At 49.1% G+C, this 23,479-nt stretch overlaps 1 protein-coding gene and 1 long non-coding RNA gene across 7 annotated transcripts in view; one reads left to right on the top strand and one right to left on the bottom strand.

Moving 5' to 3' along the window:
* Smg6 (SMG6 nonsense mediated mRNA decay factor) overlaps window positions 1-23,479 on the bottom strand; it is a 253,280-nt gene that overhangs the window by 3,653 nt on the left and 226,148 nt on the right. For all 6 annotated transcript variants that reach the window (XM_006977374.4, XM_015996166.3, XM_015996165.3 and 3 more), the window contains 5 exons: window positions 21,273-21,449; window positions 17,348-17,494; window positions 4,344-4,497; window positions 1,315-1,526; window positions 955-1,036 (listed from right to left, as the gene is read on the bottom strand). In XM_006977374.4, coding sequence (XP_006977436.2) covers window positions 955-1,036; window positions 1,315-1,526; window positions 4,344-4,497; window positions 17,348-17,494; window positions 21,273-21,449 — 772 coding nt within the window. The remainder of the gene's footprint in view (window positions 1-954; window positions 1,037-1,314; window positions 1,527-4,343; window positions 4,498-17,347; window positions 17,495-21,272; window positions 21,450-23,479) is intronic.
* Window positions 1-23,479, top strand: part of LOC143266913 (uncharacterized) — a 220,731-nt gene that overhangs the window by 76,994 nt on the left and 120,258 nt on the right. The window lies entirely within an intron of this gene.

Below are 23,479 nucleotides of genomic sequence, written 5' to 3'. Positions count from 1 at the left end.
AGGGCTGTACTAATGTGTGGGAAGAAGCCGCTAGAGGACAACTCCTGGGTTAGCCAGCAGGCCAGGACTAAGGGCATGAACAGAGGAGTTAGAGGAACAACAGAGCTATAAGGAAAACCATGAGGCTACACAGGTGTGAGCAGAGACCCGCTTATGAGAATTACTAGCTCAGCACATGATACCGGGCTAGGAGGGTTAAGATTCCCTTCCACAAGAAGAAATGTTGGGATCTTGAGACTCAGTAGCCAACTCTTCTGTATGTCACTGGAACCACAGGGGCTGTGCAGGACACTCAAAGCTGAGAGAGACACTTGAGAGTTCTAGGGAGACCCAGAGGTGGGATTCTGCTCACCAAAACTTTTTAAAACTCAGCCATGGGCTCAGTCTTTAAGCTCTCCCCTAATTCCAGCTCTAGTTAACCTGTACAATGCTATAGCTCAGTGCAACTGAGATCAGGAAGAAAGACCGATTCTTGGCTAGGGGCAACCCCCATTGCAGGCTTGATATGGGTTAACTCTCAAATAACACTCTGAAATGGCTAGGGAGGTGAGAATGGCCAAGAAAAAGTGTGCCCACTAGAGGCTATACTCCCCAGGAGACCATGGCCAGAACAAGCTATACTGAATCATAACATTCTTGCTGTCAGAAGGAACTCACTGAGGACCCAAGAAAGGAAATGGCTGCAGACTGAGTGGGGAAGCTCACTGCCTAGAGCAGGGCTACCTGGGTTAGTGAGGCTTGTTCCTTGTTGCCCTCAGATCACCTGACATTCTTTGGGCGTCTATGATAGGAGATCTAACCTCTGGGAGGGTGGACAAGATGGCCTCAGGCTTGTCTAGGCCCTGTATTGACTTCGCAGGCCAAAGTCAGCAGAGGGGCTCTTCTTAGGGACTATGGATGGGTAGGGTAAAGTAGAACATAGGGATGGAAGGCCAAGGAGAGGCCAAACTGTACCTTTGCTGGTGGGCATGTAGTCCTTAGCCTTGTCTTTGCAGTAGTGTAGGCAGCAGGAGAGGATCAGGTCGTCGTTGTTACCCTGGAAGAAGACAGTGTGAAAAGCACCACTGGGCAGGAGGGGGCGCCATGCAGAGGCAGAGGCACTTCCAGGGCTGTCCTGGAGTCTTACTCAGGCAGGCTCTGGCTCTGCTTGGCTAAGTTTAACTGTCCTCAGTGATACAGGGAACTCTCCCCTCCTGGGCCTTGATGGTGGCTACCCCTTGGGTGCCCAGGTTCAAAAGCCTTCTTTTACTCCTTCCTTTCAGGAACACTTTTTATATTGGACCATGGGCTTTCCATTCTTCCTGGGGGTCTCACCAGCTGTCCAGTGATGTCCTCACTGCGGAAGGCGATGGATTCAAGTTCATTGCCACGGCTGGTCAAGGCCCGCAGGCAGGAGTCCCGACTCTCAAATCTCCGTTCGAGGAACTCGATGGATTTCCGGGCCTTTTCTTGTACTACACGGGCATAGCCCCCAGCCCGGTGGTCTGTCTCCTGCCCTTTGGCAAGGCCATCCAGCTCATTGATCACTGATGAGACAGAGTTTACAATCAGCAATTATGCCCGCCTTCGCCCCGTGGTCTCTGCCCGCTTACTTTCTCAGCCAGGCACCTTTACAGACAACAGAGGCCAACCTCTCCACCGGAGTTTTCCAATGAAGCTATGGCAGGAGAGGCGCTTGTGGGAATAAGAAAGGGCCCAAGACTTTGAGGGAGCCTCAGCTCCTATCTGCCTCTTCCTTGGAGCCCCATCTTCCTCCCAGGAGGAGCTTACGAGACTTTCTGGAGCTGGCATTCCTTAGTTATAGGATCAAATAAGAACACAGCAGCAAAAGGGTGAGTGAGGTGCCTGTGCTCAGCTACTTGGGTCTGAACCACAGCAGTCTAAAGGGGGCAGAGGACAGGGAAGCCACCAAGGAAGAAGGACAGCCAGACTTACTTTGCAAGGACCCTGGTATTTCATGAAACCATAACCTTGGCACATTACCTCCTTGATACTTGGTGTGTGTGTGTGTGTGTGTGTGTGTGTGTGTGTGTGTGCGCGCGCGCGCGTGTGCCTGTCTGCCTGTCTATGTGTCTGGAACATGGCTTCATTTTCTGGTGAAGATTCTTTCCAAAATTCCAGCCAAAAGCCTGAGGTCAAGTGGGAAATATGCACTCCTTGGGGGCTTGGGGAGAGTTTGGGGTCTGAGGCCTCTCCTTAGTATAATGATTCATAGCTTGGGGAGTCGGCATGAGCATGCTGTTCCATGGTGAGCCTGGCACTCATTGTCTGGGTATTCAGAAACATTTTCTGGAAAAGGCCCATATGGGAACTAACACACACACACACACACACACACACACACACACACACACACACACACACACACACACACATGTTTTTAGCACCATGAAGCTGCATGGTCCACACAATGTGTGGCAGTGGTGGATGGGTGGTATGGTACAGCAAACAGAACATCAAACAGGAAAAACTGGTATTCTATCCCAAAATCTGCTTTCCTGCTTCCAAACTAAACAGGCTTCAAAGGGGACGCTTGTTTGTGCTTCTGCACCAGGCGGGACTTCTCAATGCTGGGGTCAGACCTAAAGAGCACAGAGCAGGTTCAAGAGCACAAGACACAAACAGGGAAGGCTGTCAGCTTAACCCTTTGTTGCTCTGGTCACAGGGCAGGAGTCCACCAAGGGAAGCGTGAGTGAACAGGAGCTCCCTCACAGCCCGAAGTGCAGGGATCTGCCTAGCTGACACAGGGTCAAGCGCCTGGTCCGTGGCTGCAATACTGCTGTGAGTTGCTAGGACCCTTAGTCATTGACTTTGCTCTCAATGTATCCTCGAGGTTTTCTTATGCTTGTCCCTTTCCTACCAAGTCTGGACTTCTCTACCAAACTGAGGCTCTTCAGGACCGAGGGCCAGAGCTCTGACTTTGCTGTCTTTCTCAGGAACAAAGAGGCTAAGCACCAGTGACTGCTGCCTAGGAAGGCACAGGAGGTACCGTCTCAGTCTGGGGAGGCAACCTGGAGACGGCAGGGAGCTTTCTTGGTCATACCAATTACTGAACATCTATCTAGCAAAAGTGACCAATCTACTTTCTTTTTCCTAACTAAGAACCTCCTGGGAGCAAAGTCCAGCGATAAAGCCTGTAAGCTAGTCCATCCAGGACCCAGAGAGGCAAGCAGAAAGCTCAGGGCAATGTGTGGTTCTGCTGCTCTGCCTTCTTTTGAAGTGCAGCAAACCTTCCCTTAGGTCTAAGGGCCTGGGTTTAAGAGGTTCTGTCCAGGCCACATGGGGAGGGGAAGGAAGACAGGGAGGGAGGACTGCTTCAGTGCCAACATTCTCAGGTGGTGCTAACGTGTTTCCCACAACCCCCCAGGGTTCTACAGGCTCTGCAGGGGCGGATGTTTCCTGCCCTTTGTTTCCACCCCCATCTGGCACTAAGGCACTTGGGACTGGGAGGGAAGGCCCAATGGAACATCTTGGCATGGATGTCAGAGGTGGCTGTCAGGCAGACTGCCAGTCTGGTGTCTTTTCCAGAGAATAGGGTTCTCGAACTTGCTTCAGATGGCTGCTAGGAGAGAGGCATTAAACATCTGGGCTTTGCAATCATCTTACACAATCCTTGTCGCCACAGCACAGCCATCAGCTATAGAAACTACATCAGCTCTATTTGACAGGTACCTAGAGACCAAAGCATAACCCGAGGCTGACCCATCAGGAAGCTCCAAGAACTAAGGGTACCCAATAGTCTCCAATGAACACTACAGCTAGGAAAAGCAGGCAGGCTAGACCCCGAGATGCTTCCCTCCACCAGTACCAATGGCCCAAGTGGTAGGAATTGAAAGGCATGAGCCAAAGGTCATGCTCTGGAGGGTTCCTGTCAGTCTGGCCTTAGGGTGACATTGGCCAGAAGAATGTTACCTCGAACTAACAGAATGATCATGAAAAGCTACAAGACAATCAGACCAAAGGCATCTAACCACTTCAAAATCCTCCCAGCCTCCCTGCCAGACCACCCAGCAGCACTGCCGTTATCTGCCAGGGCTGAGTGTTTACCAATAACGGGAACCAGCTTTGCTGTTTGACTGCAAGCTTTATAAGGAAAAAACAAGGGCTGGGCTCTTGCAGCCGCTGGTTGCTGGGACACGGGAGTCCATTTGCTCAAGCAGTTTAAGCCATGGATCAGCCATAATAATTTGAACTACTCTGATTATTAAACAATTTTTCTTGCCCCATGCATTCCCTGCAAATCCTGTCTTACACATGAACAGCCAGGTCAGCCTGCCTGGCTCCGGGCATGTGAAGAGGGGCTGTGCACGTGCAGGGCTGCTGTGTCTTCCCACCCAGCTCACCGATGAGGGGCACCACCAGGATGTACTTCCTGCTCTCCAGCAGCCGGGCCAGACTGGCCAGGTGGTCAATGAAGCCGTTGGTATCTGGTACGAGGAACAAGGGTCTGATCTCCAGCTCCATCTGCCTCATCTGACTCTGGTCTTCCAAAACAGCCTACAGGGACACAGAATGTGAGGGAGCAAGAGAGTGAGCAGGCGGGTGAGCCAGGGCCCTGACTCAACAGTGTGTAAGCATCCTGCCCCCACACATCTCTTCCCCCTCCAGAGGCAGAGCCACCCCTTCAGGCCTGAGGGACAGACCCACGGCTGAGCGAAGCAGTGCAATCAAAACCAACACAGACCAAATGGCCCAGGGTGGGATCTCCCTTAACCTTGGCTATCACGAGGAAGGACCCTGATGGTATTGAAAATAAGTTTCTGAAAGGATCTTAAGACTAGAAACCAAGAACGTAAGAAGGGAGTAGGTAACTCAGCTAGGAAAGGGGCCCCACATGCCAGAAGCAGCATGCACACAGGCACCTCTTAACCTGACACGCAGGAAAATCCCTACCAGAACTGATTGCTCGCTCCTTCCTTCCTTCCTTCCTTCCTTCCTTCCTTCCTTCCTTCCTTCCTTCCTTCCTTCCTTCCTTCCTTCCTTCCTTCCTTCCTTCCTTCCTTCCCTCCCCCCTTCCCCCATCCCTTTTTAAAATGAGACGGGACAGTGTGGTGGCGCACGCCTTTAATCCCAGCACTCAGGAGGCAGAGACAGACGATCTCTGTGAATTCGAGGCCAGCCTGGGCTACAAAGTGAGTTCCAGGACAGCCAGGGCTACACAGAGAAACCCTGTCTCAGAAACAAACAAACACACAACAAACAAACAGTAGATAACACATTGTCCAGTGTGGTGTCACATGCCTTTAATCCCAACACTCAGAAAGCAGAAGCAGACAAATGTCTGAGAGTTCCAGACTAGCCAGAGCTACAGAGTGAGACCCTGTCCTTAAAAAAAAAAGATACACGGGTTGGTGAGATCTGATTCCTACAAATTACTCACACACATGTTGTGCAAGTGCTCAAACACAGACACACAGTGTAAAAAAATTTTAAAAAGAGGCTATTAGCAGAATACTTATCATTTCCTGCAGCAGGGGTATAAAGATGAAGTTACAGCCCAACTCATGCAAAGAGCAACCATCAGAGGGGTCACAACTGCTACCACCTTTCCTTGCTTTGCACAGCATTTCCTAAATGTGGGTCTTTTTTGCTCTCTGCCGCCTTCGCCTTCTCCTCCTCCTTCTCCTCTCTATATAGTTCCTGTCTCTCTATATAATCCTGGAACTTGATATATAGGCTAGGCTGGCCTTGAACTTGGAGATTTGACTGCCTCTGCCTCCTGCTGGGATTAAAGGCACACTACTCCCAGCATTTTTGCTCAACTTTTACCCCTTTGCCACAATCCTGTTTAAGTAATACTATCATTGACTTCATTTTACCTTTAAATTGACTTTATTTAAATTGGGACTTTTTGTTGTATCCTATGCAAACCAAAATGCCATAAAAAACAAAGCTGAAGTGTCCTACCCCATACTACTCAACAATCACCTCTATCACCAGCAGATCTGTGCACCAATCACTCTCACCCTTAGAAGCCCACAAGCCAAAAACTGTGTGCTACAGGCTTTCACATCTCTGGGAAGCTCTGTGAACATCTGCAAAGCCCAGTGTCTTCTGGTCTGACAGTCTTAATATGGGTGGCAATGACCTGCTGGGATAAGTTTAGGGTATATTTATCACTACAGAGTATATTCATTATTGTGCTATTTCCTCTGGGGACCGTGGCCAGGAAGCAAACTGGTCGGCTGGATCTATCTGCTCTGGCAGATTCTGTATAGGGAGCTAGCCAGTACCAGTGGGAATCCAGAAAAGCAGGTGGGCAAGTCCCAGTCCCCTCACTCCCTCTTACGGTCCTCTGAAACACGGCAACTGCCAGGACACAGACCCAGAAGCAGCAGAGGAAGTACATTTGCGTGCCAACTGAGATGGGGCCCACGGTGCCGGCCTGGCCACCAACAGTCAGCAGGAAGGCTGCTCGGGCTTCACTAAGTGACAGTAAAACTGAAAGGACATGCCTTCAAACCATGGGGGTGGCTTTCCGTGACCTGCCAGGGACCTTTCCCTATGAGTAAGTTGTTGTTGCCACTGCCACCACAGTTGGCGAAGACACAGGCCACAGGACAGTGGCAGCATGAGAAATGTGGCAGAGAGGCCCAGCCTGCTGAAATCCTCCAACTGATCTCACCTCACGAGGGGAAAGTGTCAGCCACCTTCCCAGGAGTTTTGGGTCACTGTTGCTCCCCAGAGAGCTGCCAACAGGACAGTAACACACTCATCTTGGCTTGGGCATTCCGAAGAACAGGAAATGGTTTTGCTTAGGTTCAGCAAATACTCTACTGTCCTTTTTCACGCCGAGGAGCAGCCCTTTTCCAGGCTTCTGTTCTCCATACAACTACCAGAATGCTTTTCCTGGAGCCCTGGGCTCCAAATCTCTGTCTTTCTGGGAGAAAGGACATAACAGGCTCTGGCACATGGCCCATGAATGATAGGACACTAGCACCTATAGTAGAGAGGCCTTAGTCTTAAGGAAGTACCACATCTCTGTTTTCCTATTTTGAGACATGACATACAGCCTTGGTTAGACTTCCATTAAGGAAGTTGCCGACTGCCACTTTTCACTGTGGATGAAAGATGGGTTCCCAAGACCTTGACCATTACACCTGTATGCTGGTGGTAAGCAGGAGGGTCATTAAGCCAGGCAGCCAAGGCAGGCGGGGGGGGGGGGGCGCGGGGGGGGGGGGCGCGGGGGCAAAGTGAATCTACTTGGTGTTTGACGACAGGACAGATGTAAAGCCTAGAGTAAGGTTTGGGGAAGCATTAACTTCCTTGAGTACTTGGAGTCCATGGCCAGAAAGGTGAACTAGCCATAGCTTCTCAGAAAGGTAGCAGATGGTCCCCTGGGAATGGGCCAGGGCCAAGCTGCGTGTGGTGGTCAAAGCTGGGCTGCCCTCATCCGGTCCCAGGGACGCCTGCAGACAACTTCCCCTAACCTGGCTCTGCCCAGTGAGTCACCACACAACTGCTTCCTGTTCCCCACATGCCCTCATGGAGTCTCAGGAGATTAGACAAGGTTGCTGCCTCTTCTCCTAGGGTACCACTGGGGTTGGTGGGTGAAGGGAGTCATACCTGGGTCACAAGATTACTTCAGCACCACTAAAAAGAATGGCAGATCAAGAAGGCTTAGGAGTCAGGCTCTGCGATGGGTGTCTGCGTTTCCGGCCCTTTCTGAGTGGCGCTGTATGTGTTTAGCATTTGCCCTCCCAACTTTTCCAGATTTTACCCGTCAGATTCCTGGCAGCTGTGCACGGCGCCTGTGCCGGCCGTCACGTCCCATTCTGATCTCTGGGTCGCACGGTGAGAGAAGGACACAGGATGCGCAGGGAGTGAAAAAGTGATGTCGATGGGGAGAGTGCCAAGTCCCCGCTCACAGCCATGGGACGCTCAGGGAGAGGGGGAAGCATGCTGCTGTGGAGTTCAGAGGCCGGTAGTGAGATTTATTTTTGTTTGTGTGAGTAAAAAGCTGCAGAAGCCTCTGGTGGGAGTGAGGGGGGTGCAACTGGAACGCTGAGATTCAGACAGATCGGCCTGGCCTGGAGTCAAGAGTGCTGACCCGGAAGGAGAGTTCCACAGGAGCCCTCTGACTAGCTCAGCCTGGGCCACACTGGTTCTCAGACAGTGCCCTGGGAACCTCAGGAAAGTGTAGGCACCCAAGGTGGGTGTGGTGGCAGAAAGGAGGACCAGGAGTTCAGGATCATCCTTGGCAGGAGACCTTGTCTCAAAAAACAAAACAAAACAAAACAAAAAACCCAAAAATAAGCAAACTCGTAACCAAGCACAAAGAAGACTTTAAAAACTTTTTAAAAAAGTAGATACTCTGAACCAGACTTATGGCAATAAGGACTATGTTGGCATGAAGTGTGCAAGGGAAGATTAACTTCAGTTTGGGAAAAGTGCTACGCATCCAGCTATCTCTGAGGAACAGGAGCTTCCTGGAGCAAACTGACAGCCAACTGAGACAGACACAGTATGCAACTGCCTAAGATGCTGGCGGCCGCATCTCTAGAAAGGCTCCTTTACAAGTGAAGTTCCTTCTACACAGTGAACATGGATTTTGTAATGCTAACCCACTGAAAATTGAGACACAAAATTACGAACAAACAGCGGGCTGTGGTGGTGCACACCTTGAGTCCCAGAGCTTGGGAGGCAGACACAGGCAGAGCTTTGAGTTTGAGGCCAGCCTGGGCTACAGAGCGAGACACTGTAGGACAGAGTCAGGACACTCAGGGCTGTTACACAGAGAAACCCTGTCACAAACAAACAAACAAACAATGCAACTGGTTGCCACAGAAGGTACACAACAGACCAGGAAACAGGCAGACCCAGCAGAGGATTTCCTAAGTCTTCCTTCTGCTTAGAAGATCCATACAGTGTGGCTGTTTTCTTTCCTTCAAAGAATGATGGAACCATGTAGGCTCTGTGTTCTTCATTACTCTGGAGACAGAGTAATGCCACTGCCAGAAGTGAGAGGATTTATATATAACACAGCAAACCTCTACACTCAGCTTGCATGTAAAAGTACCTTACTTGGTGCCTGGCACACACACATTAGTGACAACAATGACAATTTCTACTATTCTTGTACAACTCTCTTTTACATTCTGTGCATCTGAGTGACCATCAAAGATACCAGTAACTGAGAATAGGGAGGGAGGCACAGTAGTATTTATTTCTTTTTAGGAACTTATTTTTATTATTTTCAACTGTGTGTGTGTGTGTGTGTGTGTGTGTGTGCGTGCACACACGCGGGCATGCATGTATGTACATGTGTACAGGTGCCTGGGGGGCCACAGGTGTTGGATCCCCTGGAGCTGGAGGCATAGGTGGTTGTGAGCCTGTGGTTGCTGGGAACTGAACTCAGGTACTCTGGAAGCGCAGTTAAATGCTCTTAATGCTGAGCCGTCTAGTCCCAAGAGTATTTATTTCTATTTTGAGACTTACAGCTGTTGGGTACAATGGTATGTGCATGTAGTCTCAACTACCTGGGAGACCATTTGAACCTATCCATGAGTTCAAGGCCAGCCTGAACAGCACAGTGAGATTCTCTTTTTATGCACATGTGATGTATGTATGTGAGTTTATGGATACTTGTGCCTATGCATGTGTATACAAAGTCCACAGAAAGACATCCACGTATCTTTCTGTATATTTTTCCACTTTGTCTGGAGACAAGGTCTGTCTGAAGTTGAAACTTGATGTTTCAGGAAGGCTGGCTAGCTGGCAGACTCCCAGGGTTTCCCCCTGTGCTAGGGTTTCAGGCACACACAGCCATGTCCTGTTTTTTCCATGGATGCTGGGGATTCTAACCCAGGTCCTCATGCTCGCAGGGCTAGGGCTTTAGCCAGCGGGTGATCTCCAAAGTCCCGACCTGTCTCTTAAGAGAAAAATGATACTTCTGATTTTCATTATTTATTTTCTAGACAAGGTTCCTTTTTGGTATCTTTGGGTGTCCTGGAACTAGCTGTGTAGACCAGGCTGGCATCGAACTCACGGACAGCTGCCTGCCTCTGCTTCCTGAGCTCTGGGATTAAAGGCCTGTGCCATCCACCCCTCAACTGAGCAGTACTCTTAGTTGTTGAACAATCTGTTTATTTTTGATAGGGCTTCACTATACTGCACAGGTTTGCCTCAATCTTACGATCCTCTTGCTTCAGCTTCCCGAGTAGTAGGGATTACAAGTATACTCAACTGTGCCTAATAATACTATCTATTTTTCAAAACTACCTGGATCATAAATGAAAAAAAGGAAAAGAAAAAGTAAGAGTGGTGAGATAATCATTGGCAGAAACCAAAGGGAATGGATAATACACTGGCTATTGAAAGCGAGAGAACTTCCCCCGAGAAGCTCTTAGAATCCCTTTTCTGGATGTCCAAAAGCACCACAGGGATGAACAGATGCTTAAGCCATGTGTGGACATGCTCATAATCCAGCACTTGGAACGGGGGAGAGTGTATGAGGACTGTCCTGAGCTTGAAACAAGATACAAGTAGAAAAACAAAGTAAAAAGAAGTGTATTTTTTTTTTTTCCTGGAGCCGAGGACCTTGCGCTTGCTAGGCAAGGGCTCTACCACTGAGCTAAATCCCCAACCCCGTGTATTTTTTTTTTTTTTTTTAAATTATGACTTATTTGCCTGAGACCCAGTGATGGGTCTCTGCAGGATGTGGTGGCACACACCTTTAATCCCAGCACTCAAGAGGCAGAGGCAGGCAGATCTCTGTAAATTTAAGGCCAGCTTGATCTACACAGAAAGTTCTAACTTACACAGGACTACATAGCCTCTGTTGCTTAGGCTAGTTGTGAAATCTTGAGCTCAAGTTATTTTCCCAACTGAACTTCTAAACAGCTGGGATTATAGTGACGTCAGGACTTAACATAAAGCTCATAGGGCCTAATTATTATAGGAGCTCAATGAACTCAATCACAATCTAAATAATACTTTAAAGAAAACCCAAAGGAGTTAAAAATTTTGCCTTCATGAATGGGTTGTGTACCACGTGCATGTATAGTACCTGTAGAGGCTGTAACAGGGTGTCAGATCCCCCTGGAACTAGAGTTACAAACAGTTTAACTGTCATGTGGGTACTGACTGGGAATGGAACCCATGTCCTCTAGAAGTGCTCTTAACTGCTGAACCATTGCTCTAGACCCTAAATTTTAATAAATAACTCCTGTTCTGAAAAAGCCAAATAAGTATATACTCTCTCTTTTTTTGTGGAGAATGAAGGGCTAAGCATGATACTTCTGAGCTTGCTAAAAGCATCGGTCTAAAGGTTTCAGTCAAAGGTTTGACCATTCTGGGATTCTGGGGGAAGTCGGAAGAACCCTGTGGATGCTTCGGACGCCAATGAGGTGACAGCAGCTTGAGCCAGCTGGCAGTCCAGCACCATGTGATGCAGAGGCTGAAGTAGGCCTGGGCGGTGCCTGCCTACTTTCCTGCCCAGGGGCGAACGTGCCCCTAGACTGGTAGTGTACTGGCTCCCACATTGTCTCCGACAGCTAGGAGCCAGGGCTGAGTGTCTGCTTTCCGCTAGCTTCCATACAGGTGTATGTGTGGGTGGGGGAGGTGCTCTGTGCATACCCCATTGTTCCAGTGTCCCCCGCCCCTCTGGCTGGGTGGCAGTGTGAATGGGCTGTAGCTATATTTAGAGTGAAACTCCTGGGGCTCCCACAAAGGAGTGACTGCATCTTCAGGAGGGTGGGTGGGCGGGAAGGGGACAGGCGAGTGAAGCTATTTTCAGAACACATGTCATTGCTGGCTACAGAGCAAGACCATGGCCATAATGCAGAGGGAAACAATAGCTGTGGCCAGAGGAAGAGCCTGTTATGTTTCAGGTGGGATGTTTGCAACTGCTCAGGAAGCCTGACCCCGCCCAAGAGCAGCACAAATCACAGGAGAGCCTCATGGAATCAGGGGAGGAGGCAGGAGATTCACAGGGCCAGGACAGTATGAGGTGCCAACAGGCCATGCCTCACGCCTGGAGGAGGATTTTTAGTGACTGCTTGGCCCTAGGCACCTGGTTAGGAATGAAACCCTTCTGACCAACTTTCCAGACCAACCACATACCTTTTGCTAAGAACTCTTGACATCTCCCAAGAAGGGCAGTACAAATAAAAACACAGGCAGAAAGCAGTAAGGTATACAGGACCAGTACAGTAGGAAGCACATCATAGGCATCAAGGCAAAGCCTGGGCTAAGCCAGAGCGTGTGGTCTCAAAGCCTTAGGTGGGTGGACTTGGCACCCCTCACATCTAGGGGCCTGCCTGGGCTCTGTAGCTCCAGCTGTACAGGCCCTGAGAGCTCCCCACACCCCTATTCTGACCTCCAGTCGGCCCCACTCACCAGTCTCTTTGCAGTGCCGGAAGCAGGGAGGGACAGGCTGCAGAAGGAGGCCAGGCCTCACCTCCCCCATCTCCACAGATGAGCTTGAGGCCCAAGGGTCTATGTGGGAGCAGGGAAGTGGAGGTGTGGCTACAGCCCCAGATCACACTTGGACTTTATAGCCATCCTGGGGCGAGGGGGCTTTTGTTCAACCCCATCTTCATATCCCCTTCCCCAAACATGTGTGGTTCCTGTTTTGCTGCATCTGTAAAAGGCACTGGGAGCTGGGGACCTGCCTTACACCTCTCGGTTAACACCCTGGAGACTGATGGAGTTCAGAGCAGTGTAATTTACAGCCCATCTCTCCGATCTTAATTCACTGGATGCTCCTCTCTTCCTTATTGTATTAGTGTGACCCAGGTACCTGCCAACAATAATGGTCTCTCCAGCTAGGAGCCTCTCCCCTACTCCCAGGACAATTTATACCTTTTCCTTGGGATTTTCCCCCTTAAATTAAACAAAAAGAGGAAAAATAGAGAAGGTTAACACGGGTTTGAAGCACCGAGGCCCCGTGGTTCTGGGCAGGGAGCCAATGGCCTGAGGGCACACACATGTGTGTGCTCTCCCAGAAGGGCCTTCACCGGCCCTGTTTTACAGCTACCTCGGCACAGACTCCAGGGTTCACGCATATGGCCAGACAGATGTGTCTGGCTTACGTTCAAGGCTGGAAAATGAAGAATTATGGAAGTGAAGGGCCCCGGGCATTAAAAAGAAGGGGGAGGTAAAAGGGGGAATTTTTCCTCTGCTGAGAAATCCTCCTGTGGCTATGGGGCTGGAGGAAGGAGGCTGACAGGAGGCAGGGCCGCCAGCAGCAGAGCATGTGGGGCCTGTTCTTAAAGGGCCAAAGCAACCTCCTCTCAACAGAACTGTGGGACACAATCAATGGCCCTGGAAGTTAGACCTTACATTAGACCTCCAATTTTAGGACTGCTTATTGCTTGCATGGCCAACCTGGACAGTGTGTCCTGGCCAAAGAAAGAATAGTTACAGTCCATGTTCTCACAGCATCTTCCTCCCTTTTAGGAGGGTCTCACTATGTAGCCCAACCTATATACTCAGGCTCACCATACAGTCCAGCCCTGACCTTGAACTTGTAATCTTCCTGCCTAAGCCTCGTGAGCATCAATACATGAAGTATTACCTTGGCTTATTTGTACCTGATCTTTCAAAACCAATTTCCTACTTATTTAATCAATGTATTTATTATGTATGGTGGAGGGAGTAGTCACATATGTCAGCATGTGCACAGAAGTCAGAAGACAACTTTCATGAGTCAGTTCTCGCCTTCTGTCACGTGGGTACTGGGAACTGAACTCAGATTATCATGCTTGGTGGCAAGTGCCTTTACCCGCTGAGCCATCTTGCCAACCCGTACTTTATCTTTTTTGTTTGTTCATTTTTTGAGACAAACTCTCACTATGTAGCTCTGGATATCTTGGAATTTGCTTTGCTGACCAGGCTGGTCTTGAACTTAGAGCGACCTGCCTGCCTCTGCCTCCTTAAGTCCTGGGATTAAAAGCGTGTGTTACCACATCCAGTTAATACTTGATCTTTTAAAAGACCTCACTCACAAGCCCAATCACTTATTTAAATAATAGCTTCTCCTAGGGCTTTGGTGGTGTACACCTTTAGTCCCAGCACTCAGGAGGCAGAGGCAGGTGGACCTCGAGTTTGAGCCAGCCTGGCCTACAGTGTGAGTTCCATGACAGCCAGGGCTACACAGAGAAATCCTGTCTTGAAAAACAAACAAGAAAGAAAGAAAGAAAGAAAGAAAGAAAGAAAGAAAGAAAGAAGGAAGGAAGGAAGGAAGGAAGGAAGGAAGGAAGGAAGGAAGGAAGGAAGGAAGGAAGGAAAGAAAGAAAGGAAAATAAAATAAAATAAAATAAAATAAAATAGGGCGGTGGTGGCACACACCTTTAGTCCCAGTACTCGGGAGGCAGATTCAGGCAGATCTCTGTGAATTCAAGGCCAGCCTGGTCTACAGAGCAAGATCCAGGACAGCCAGGGCTACACAGAGAAACCCTGTCTTGAAAAAAACAAACAAACAAACAAACAAAAAACAAAAAACAAAAAACAAAAAACAAAAAAAAGGAAAGAAATAGCTTTTCTACTGCATGGTCTGTTCTTAAATCCACCCCTCACTCCCCACCCCTCCACCCCCGTCCCATAACATACACACACACTTTTGTGATTCCAGCCATCAGGAGAGTCAATACTCAATACCACTTGCTAAACTGAGCTGAGAACATGGTCCCTGATTCCTAGGAATTGCTAGTACAGTGGGGGGAAAGGCCCACAAATAACTGTAACATGAGACATGATAGCAGTCCCACAAATGATGTATAACTTACACTGCAAGAACCCTAGAGCAGAGAGGAACTCCTCCTAGGGAGATCAGGGAAGGTTTCACTGGGGAGAAGGAGTTTCACTGGGAAATGCAGGGAAAATAGAATTTCAACAGGTAACAGGAAATTAGGGCAGAAAAAGAGCCCTTTGGATTGAGAGGCAGATTCAAGGACTATCTGAGAGTGGGAAAGGGCAGGGTGGGTGTGGAGCAGTGAGCAGAGAGGAAAGTTAATAGCACTATCTGGGCAGGAGTCTTAATGCCTGGACAGGCACTTTATACACACTGTTGCTCATCCTGAAGAAGTCCAGCAACTATGAGGCAGGTGCTGTGTTGAGTTCATTTTACAGATTCAGAAAAAGGCTCAGAGAAGTCAATCTCTTTGCCCAGTGTCTAATAGTTAATAACGGTTCACAGGGAGTGTGTTAATGGGAAACAAAGTAGGAAAAACACACTGGGAGCAGACTGGAAGCCTAAAATGTCATTAGAAGGAATTAAACTTTATGTCACTAGCCAACCAAAGGCACTGATGATTTCTAGCAGGGGAATGGCTGTATGGGAAAAGAACTGAGCTCATGGTGTGGCTGGAGCTTGGTGGCCAGATTGAGCACTATGTTAAGTCCAAGAGGGGCCATTCACAGATTATAAAGTCAGTGGCACCCTCTGGAGCTATACAATGCAGGACTAAGGTTCAACAAGTCCCTGATTTAGGGTAGCAGCAGCAATGGGACATAGGAGAGGAGGGGTGAATGGACAGGATAGGATAAGAAATTGGATAGCAAGGGTAAAAGGTCATGGTAGAATTTAAGATGATGTTCTACTTGCTACCATTAATGAAGTCAACCAAAAATTTCTGTTAAATACCAATTCAGCTTGCTAGACTTAAAAACAATAGAAAGGATGGTGGAGTTAAATAAAAAAAAATGGTGGGGGCTAGAGAGATGGCTCAGTAGTTAAGAGCACTGGCTGCCCTTCCATGAGGACCCAGGTTCAATTCTCAGCACCCACATGGCAGGTCACAACCGTCTGTAACTCCAGTTCAGGGGAGCTGACACCCAAGGCAAAACATCAATTCACATAAAATATAAACAAACAAACAAACAAACAAATAAATAAATAAATGAATGGTGGAGGAAGCCTGGAAAGGTAGCTCTGACTAGCAGAGAAGAGGAAAGAGGCTTAAGGACCCAAAGCTATACATAAGTTAACTATAATGGGGGCTATGTTTTGGAGTTTTCTTTCTTTCTTTTTTTTTTTTTTGGTGAATAGGTTTCATGTAGCTCAGGCTGGCCTTGAACTTGGTTTACAGCTGAGGATGGCTTTGAACTCCTACTTCCACATCCCACATGCTGGGATTACAGGCTCATGTTACCATGCATAGCAGGACTAAATTTGGTAAAAACAGGTCCTGGCAGTAATTTCTGTAACAGTTGAACTGACAGTCAAGACATGGAGGTGGTAACTAGAGGTAGGACTTTTTTCAAGACTGATGGTGAGAAAGAAAAGGGCAGGAAGAGAGACTTAACGATGATGCTGTTCTTTGGGCCACAAAGAGGTTTACAGTCAGAGCCATGGAAGGCTTGTGTAGGTGGCCACATTACAACAGGCAAGCATGTAGAGGTATACTGTATGCTGGATCCTAGTAGCAAAAGGACATGGGCATGTCTAAAAGACCAATTCCAACTGTTGTCATTCCTCTCCTGGGGCAGGGTAACGAGAGTAATCTCAGATAAAGGGACCACTGTGGGCTAAGCATTTGGAGGCAGTGTCTCATGCAAGCCTCTGGGGACAGTAAGAGGGAAGTACTACCATTCTACTTTGCAGAGGAAGAAACAGGTCCTTCAAAGTTAAATAATTTGCTCAGTATTATAAGCCTAGGTAAGTGTCAGCCCCTGAATTATATCAAGTTTGCTTGGCTTTCTGCACTAAACCCTATGTTTAAGAGAAGAACAGCATGCCAAGAGTGGTATACTTGCCTTTGGAGGCACTTTTGAACTCTGTGAAGACACACATGCCTAGAGAGAGACCTAAAGGCATGCTTGGAGAGGCAAGGAAAGGGGTTTAATGCTCCCCCATGTACAAAGTCTATAAAGGGAGCATAACTTGCGTGGAGAAGTAAGTATTCAGTACAAGGAGACAGATCTGGGAAAGCCATAGAGAAAAACTTGCTAGAAATGAAGGCTTGGGCTTCCGGGACAGCTGACAGTGGGGTAACCCCTAAATATAGATTAGGTAGCTTCTCCCTGGGAGAATCTGTAGAAAGTACTCTGTCCAAAGGGGGCTCTCCCATTACCTTGGGAACCCAGGTAGCCTGTGGCTATGGCATCCTAATCACACAAAAAGGAGTGCCCTTCATGAATATCTACATAAGGTGAAAGAGAACTCTGAGTCTCTTAAATTGCATGAAAGATTGTACGTGTGGTGTTGACAGAGGCTCACAGGAAAAGTGATGCTCATCAGACACTGAGAAGACCCTGCCCTGCCTTAGAACTCACAATGAGGGGTGCACAGTTTGGGTGCAGAGGTGGGGTATAACAAGATACCCTGCCACTCCCTGCTCACATCATTTCATGGTGTGTAGAGCCACACCCTCAATGGGAATGGGTTTCTCCAGTTAGGCTTCACCTGGATCTTTTCTTGGCGACGCTGCTGCTCAGCTATCTTCCTTGCTAGAGCCAGCTTCTTGGCCCGAAGTTCCCTGATATCATCCTCGCCCCCACTGCCTTCAGCCTCTGAATCTTCCTCAAAGTCTTCAATCACCACATCTTCTTCCTTGGGTAAAGGAAAGACACAGACAAAGGTAAAGAGCAGAGAGTGAGCCATGGTACCTAATGGGTCCATTCTATTTGTTTAGCCCCACCCCACCCCCACCCCATGCTGATGGGAAGCGCTCCTTGCCAAGGGTTCCCTGGAATATGTTGGCAGGAGCTGTCACTCTTTCCCTTAAATTGCACCCTTACATGCTAGAGCTTTTCCTTATACATTCACACCTACGACACTCATAATCACATATGTTCACTTGCATGCTTGTGTTCACACTCCTTTGTTCTCCTTTGTACACACTCAAACACAAACTTTGGACCTGTTTTCATTTTGAAATTATAAATGATTCAAAGAGTAAACTATGGAGAAAGTTGAACTGCCCAATTTAAATCTAATTCCTGCTAATAATGTGATAAGAATCAACTCTGGCCAACATCTGGGAGCTAAGCAAGGAAGTTCCCTTGCCCCAGACAGCATCAAGAGCAGATGCTGTAGCTCTATAGACCTTGTCTTGATTTCTTTTAAGACCACAGCCTGGAGATGTCAGAACTTCTGGGCCCCATTAAAAAATTCACATAACATGGCTTTGCTTAGCTGCCCTCCAAGGGCCTAGGCTGAGTAAGAAGGAGGTGGCTGGCTAGCTTAAGGAGCCTCCTTGCCAGGCTGATGGAGCCTTCCCCAGGGATGGCACTTCCTCACTTGCAGACTCAGTTCTCAGCAACCACTGCTCCCCGGGTGGTCCTAGCTCCATTCCTCACTCTCTTACTTTTGGCCTTGGTCAGGAGAGAACATACAGCTGCCCAAGAGTTTCCTTTGAGGGACAGGACTAGCAGGGGAACACAGGGAGTGAGTCAACAGGCGAAGGAAGATTCCTGCAATTCTAACAGGATGATAATAATGACTACACTGACAGCCACTGGCTACTCAGTGCTTTTTATGGGCTGTATACAGGGTTATGTGTTTTCATGCATTAACTCTTTTAACTCTCACGACTCCTTTAATTCTCATAATTGCACATAGCTATTACCACCACCCCCTTCTTATTTTTGGCTTTCTAAGACAGAGTTTCTCTGTGGAGCTCTGGCTGTCCTGGAACTCACTCTGTAGACCAGGCTGGCCTCAAACTCACAGAGATCAGTCTGTCTCTGCCTCCTGAGTGCTGGGATTAAAGGAGTGCAGCATCATCACTGGCCCATCCATGCTTTATAAATGAAGACATTTAGTAAAATAGCCTGCTCAGAGTCAGAGGTGGCAGGAAGTAGAGCAAGGAATCAAACTCAAGTGAGTCTGACTCCATGTCTGCTCTTACCAATCATAATGAACAAACCTGCAGTTCTGAATTGAGAGAGCAATTGCTGCTCAGATCAAGCCCTTAATGGCTTAGCTTTGTCAGGCCTGGACCTATTAACACAGACTGGGATTCTCTTGGTGAAAAGTAGTTAATAAGTGTAAGTAAGGTGATGAGGAAGGGGGGGGGGGTCTAGGGAAGATGGGTAGTTTGGCAGTATCTCCAAGAACTACAAACTATCCTGTTACAAAGAAAGATGTTCAAGGACACCCCACCGCCACCACACACCTCTTCCAATTAGTCTGCAGTTTGGGGAGATGAGAGCTACAGATAGAATCTGTCATTGTCCTGAGAGGTGTGAGGGGTCTAGGACACTGTCCACAGGCACCGTTTATTTGTCAATACCTGGTCATGGGAAGGGAGAGGATTTCACATCCACTTCCGTGCTCGCAGGGTAACCCTGCATGGAAGCAAGTACAACAAGATGTCCGCTGGCCCCCAGAGGAAGAGTGTCCTTGCCTGCTCTCACCAGAGATGGACAGTTAGCACTGGTTTAGAGTGAGCAGGACTGAGGTCAAAGGCGGGTCAGAGAAGCTTGTCTGAGGTTTGCTCAGCTCTCATAGCAAACGAGGAAGTGCAGGGTTATGAAATTACACAGAACAGGGTAAGTAGGGTTTCCCAGGGACCACTGACATAAAGGAACCCAGGAGACTCGTGGGAAAAGGAAGAAGTGGGCAGCCTGGTGTGGGTCACGAACCTTTGCCTGGTCAATAAGCCTCAGAAGGAGACTACTGTGGCACAAGTGAATCTGGCACCAGAAGTGGCCTGCTCCTTCTAGGGTGCCTCTTTGCCTAGCTAGGCTTGTGCTGCCAGTTCCACTGTTCAGAGACATCTCTTACAGTCATGCTGGAGAGCTGGCTTTTCTCATTCTCCACTGCCTACTTTAGCCTTCCAGTGTGGCTGAGATAAAGGAAAGAGGCACGGGCACCATGGCCCTGTGTTTCCCACACTGTGTCCAGGGCTGCAGGAGCACTGTTCTGCCTGCTAAGGTTTGGACATCCCAATGGCTCTGGCAACTCCCCTCTCCTCCCATGCTGACAGCTCATTCTTTCCCGTACTCCCTGCCCAGGTTTCATCTGGAGAGTCTGGAGTTGTGGGCTTAGCTACAGCCCTGGAACCACCTCTGTCCTGGAAGCTGAGCCCTGTGTCATCAGGCATGGGGTGGAGTTCTCCAGCTATCCTAATGAAGTCAAGCCAAGACTGCTTCTCTGAAAACTCTGTTCCAAAGGTGGCCCCTCTATCACTGCCTGAGATCCTAAACGACAGCTTCCAGCTGACATCTGGCTTCCTTGGCCTGTTGCTGATTTCATCCCTGTACCCCGCCCTGCTCCACCGGGCGCTGGAGACTGCTGTGGGCCAAATGACTGTGTTGGCCTATGGGTGACCTGGCCTCTGGCTAGAATTGCTTCCGTCCCTTCCCTCCATCCCATGTTTCTTTCTACCTAAGGCCCCTGTCTTTAATACTATGGGGTAAAAAGAAGGAACGAGCCAATCTTCAGGCAAAAGTGAGATGTGTGTATGGACCCAGACAGAGTTACCCGCACCCAGACAGACAGCAAGGAAGCTGACAGGGAAGCTCAATGCACACATGTTCCATCTCCACCACACAGTCACATTTACTCAGAACCCCAGACCGCAGGAGGACTGGCAGCAATGTTCATTGAAACTGACACACAAACTAGGCACACGCAGATGACCATCAAAGACCATCCCCAGAAAGACATGCATGCACCTAGGGCAACTGCCAAGGAGGCCTGCAGGGCGGGGACACAGGTAAGCATGCATACATAGTGTGGCCATGCGCGCTCTCTCTCTCTCTCCTCTCTCTCTCTCTCTCTCTCTCTCTCTCTCTCTCTCTCACACACACACACACACACACACACACACACAGATACGCACACGAGTCTGGAGTGAAGCAAGGGCTACAGGAAAAACCAAGGGCAAACAAACAAGAGGAGAATTCCTTAATCACATCAGGATGTGCAGGAGGGAGGGAGGGGGGGAGGAAGAGAGGGAGAGCAGGCCGGGGGAGGGGTGATTTTCCACATGGGGCCAGCAATGTCAGCTCTTCCTGTACGGAGGCTGGAGTTCAGGCCTGTGCTGTGCTGAGCTCCACACATCTATAAACTTGATCCTCAGCCTGAACCCTAACACCCCTCTCTCTACTGCCTTTCCTAAGCCTCCAGAGCTGAACATTATTAAACTCTTTCCTCCAATGCAACATTAAGAAGAAGCATCTGGAACTCGTCGATGGAGGCAATGGGGTGGACTGGCAGGAAGGGGCACCAGCAGAGTGCACTCTTGAGAAGTCGGCTGTCATGTCACCAGACACTGAACTAGGAGGTTATAAATAACCCCAAGGAGAAGCTCCAGCCTGGGTATGGGGCATGGGGGAAGGGGAGTCTTCCCTCTGCCACACGGGCTCTTCCCGAAGAGTACCTCATCTTCCAGTTGTTTTCCCTCTTGGCTTCCCATTTCCTTTCCCATGGTGTCTGGGACGGGTGCCACTGACACATATTTTCCACCCTTGAATGCCAGCAGAGGCTCTTCTTGTCCACAAAGGGCTTCCAGAAAATACTTCAGTACTGTGACCCTTTTGCAGTCAGCTGCAATAACCTACAGGGCGAGAGGGAGAGAAGAAAAACAGCATTTCTGAGAGGGAGATGAAGATGAGAGACTGTTGGCTGCAGGGCACATGAGAATTGTGTCAAAGTTACTGGGGAGGGAGGCAGTATGAACAACGAGTGTGCGTGTGTACGGAGGCAAGCAAGGACCAAGGTCTTCTGAAGGAAGGAAGTCACCAGGGCCCTGCTTAGGTCATCCCTGGGGCAGCAGACAACCTCAAGACCAATGCCAGGTGCCCTCAGGGCTTGTGCTTTTCTTTTACTAAAGTCCTGTTAGGAAAAAACAAAAGCAAGAAAATCATTCCTTCTAAGCTCGGAAGAGCGGTAACAGGACGAGGGATGGACTGCTGCAGGCTGGCTACCCTAGATCACAGCTTTCCAGCACCCCTGGTGCCCCTCTCCAGACCCCCTCCAGGACAACTTGCAGACTGAAAGATAAGCTTCCCTGGCGGCTGCATCTTAGTCATTCTGAACTCAGCTGGATGGAAGCTGCCTGACCTGAGAACTGGGCAGGGAATTATCAGGAGGAGAAGACTGGGCAGAGCAGGTGAGTTCACCAAGGTTCTGCCCTGTAGGGTTCACGTGAGTTGCTCCCAGGTTGCTACAGCAGCACAGCAGCACAGATGACAGTGCTGTCAGAGAAGCTGTGGCTGATTTAGCTGAGGTGTGACTTATGATCCTGAGCAACTGTCAGACTGGTAAAGGTCTCCCATGAAGAAGTGTCCACAGTCACCTAGCCTGGAATCCTCCCTGCAAGACCACATATGCACGTCTCCACCTCTCTCTGTGCTCGTGCTGTGTGTGTGTGTGCTGTCCTCCTCCTCCTCCTCTTCCTCCTCCTCCTCGCTGGGGCCTCCCTTCTTACTCTCTGGCTTCTGGGCCCTGCTCGACGTGCCCAGAATAGTAGAGGGCCATTTCTACACCATAATAGTCAGACACGACACAGAGGGTAGCCCCTTCAGCAGTGACTCCAGGACACACTGCACGACTAAGACCCATTTTGAAATGTTATTTTACTTTATGTGCTTGGGTGTTTTGCCTGCATGTATGTTTCTGTAACACATACATGCCTGGTGCACAAGGAATCCAGAAGGCAGCGTCAGGTCCCTTGCAAATGGAGTTACAAATGGTTGTGAGCCACCACGTGGGTGCTGAGAATGGAACCCAGGTCCTCTGGAAGAGCAGTCAATGCTCTCACCTGATGAGTCAAATCTCCAGCCCCACTCACCCCTAGACCTATTTTAAACCTCATTTCTGAATGTGAAAGGACAAGTGCAGGGCTGTTGTAGAGACTGGACTGTCTAGGCTCATCATTTCACCGCTGTACATGCCAGCTCCTCCACTCAGAAGGTGCCAAAGATCACATTTTGTACTTCTCACGTTTCCCTGTCAGGGTGCTATGAGAATAAAATGGGCACACCACAGGCTCGTGGAAGAAGACTGGTGGGCACAGAGAAACTCACTGGAGACCACAGGAACAGATGATACAGGATGAGCCATGTCTTCCAAGACAAGGTGTAACGAATCATCACTCTGGCATATGGCTGGCCAGGGAGAGTGCATGCACACCAGTCATCTGTGCCACAACTTCATTCTCTGCCATCTTCTCCCCTGCCCAGATGCCACTCACCTGTGGCTATTGCCACCATAGTAGCAGGCTAAGTATCTGACCACCTCCATGTAAGAGGCTTCCCTGAAGAGTCTTAGAACCTTTTGAGCTTAAGGGGCCTGATCCTGGATACCTCCCTGAAGGTCCTGCCTTGGGTCAGGGCAGGTAACCATGGTTCCATCGTGTGTATTGAAACATGTGATGAGGAAGGCTACAAATACAGAAGCAGGGGCTAGAAGGCATTAAAGAGCAGAGCTGAAATGAGTAATAGCCTGGCAGGCAGCACGCACAGTGGCCTGCCTGCATCCCCAGTCTCTCACTTGCAGAGGAAACTTCTGCATTTCCACAAGACTGCCAGTTTCCTCTCTGTGGTCTAATTTTAACCACCTTGTCGTTACAGTGTGTGTCAGCCA

The sequence above is a fragment of the Peromyscus maniculatus genome, chromosome 8, assembly GCF_049852395.1.
Source record: "Peromyscus maniculatus bairdii isolate BWxNUB_F1_BW_parent chromosome 8, HU_Pman_BW_mat_3.1, whole genome shotgun sequence".
NCBI lineage: Eukaryota > Metazoa > Chordata > Mammalia > Rodentia > Cricetidae > Peromyscus > Peromyscus maniculatus.
This window is presented reverse-complemented; position numbering and strand designations above follow the sequence as displayed.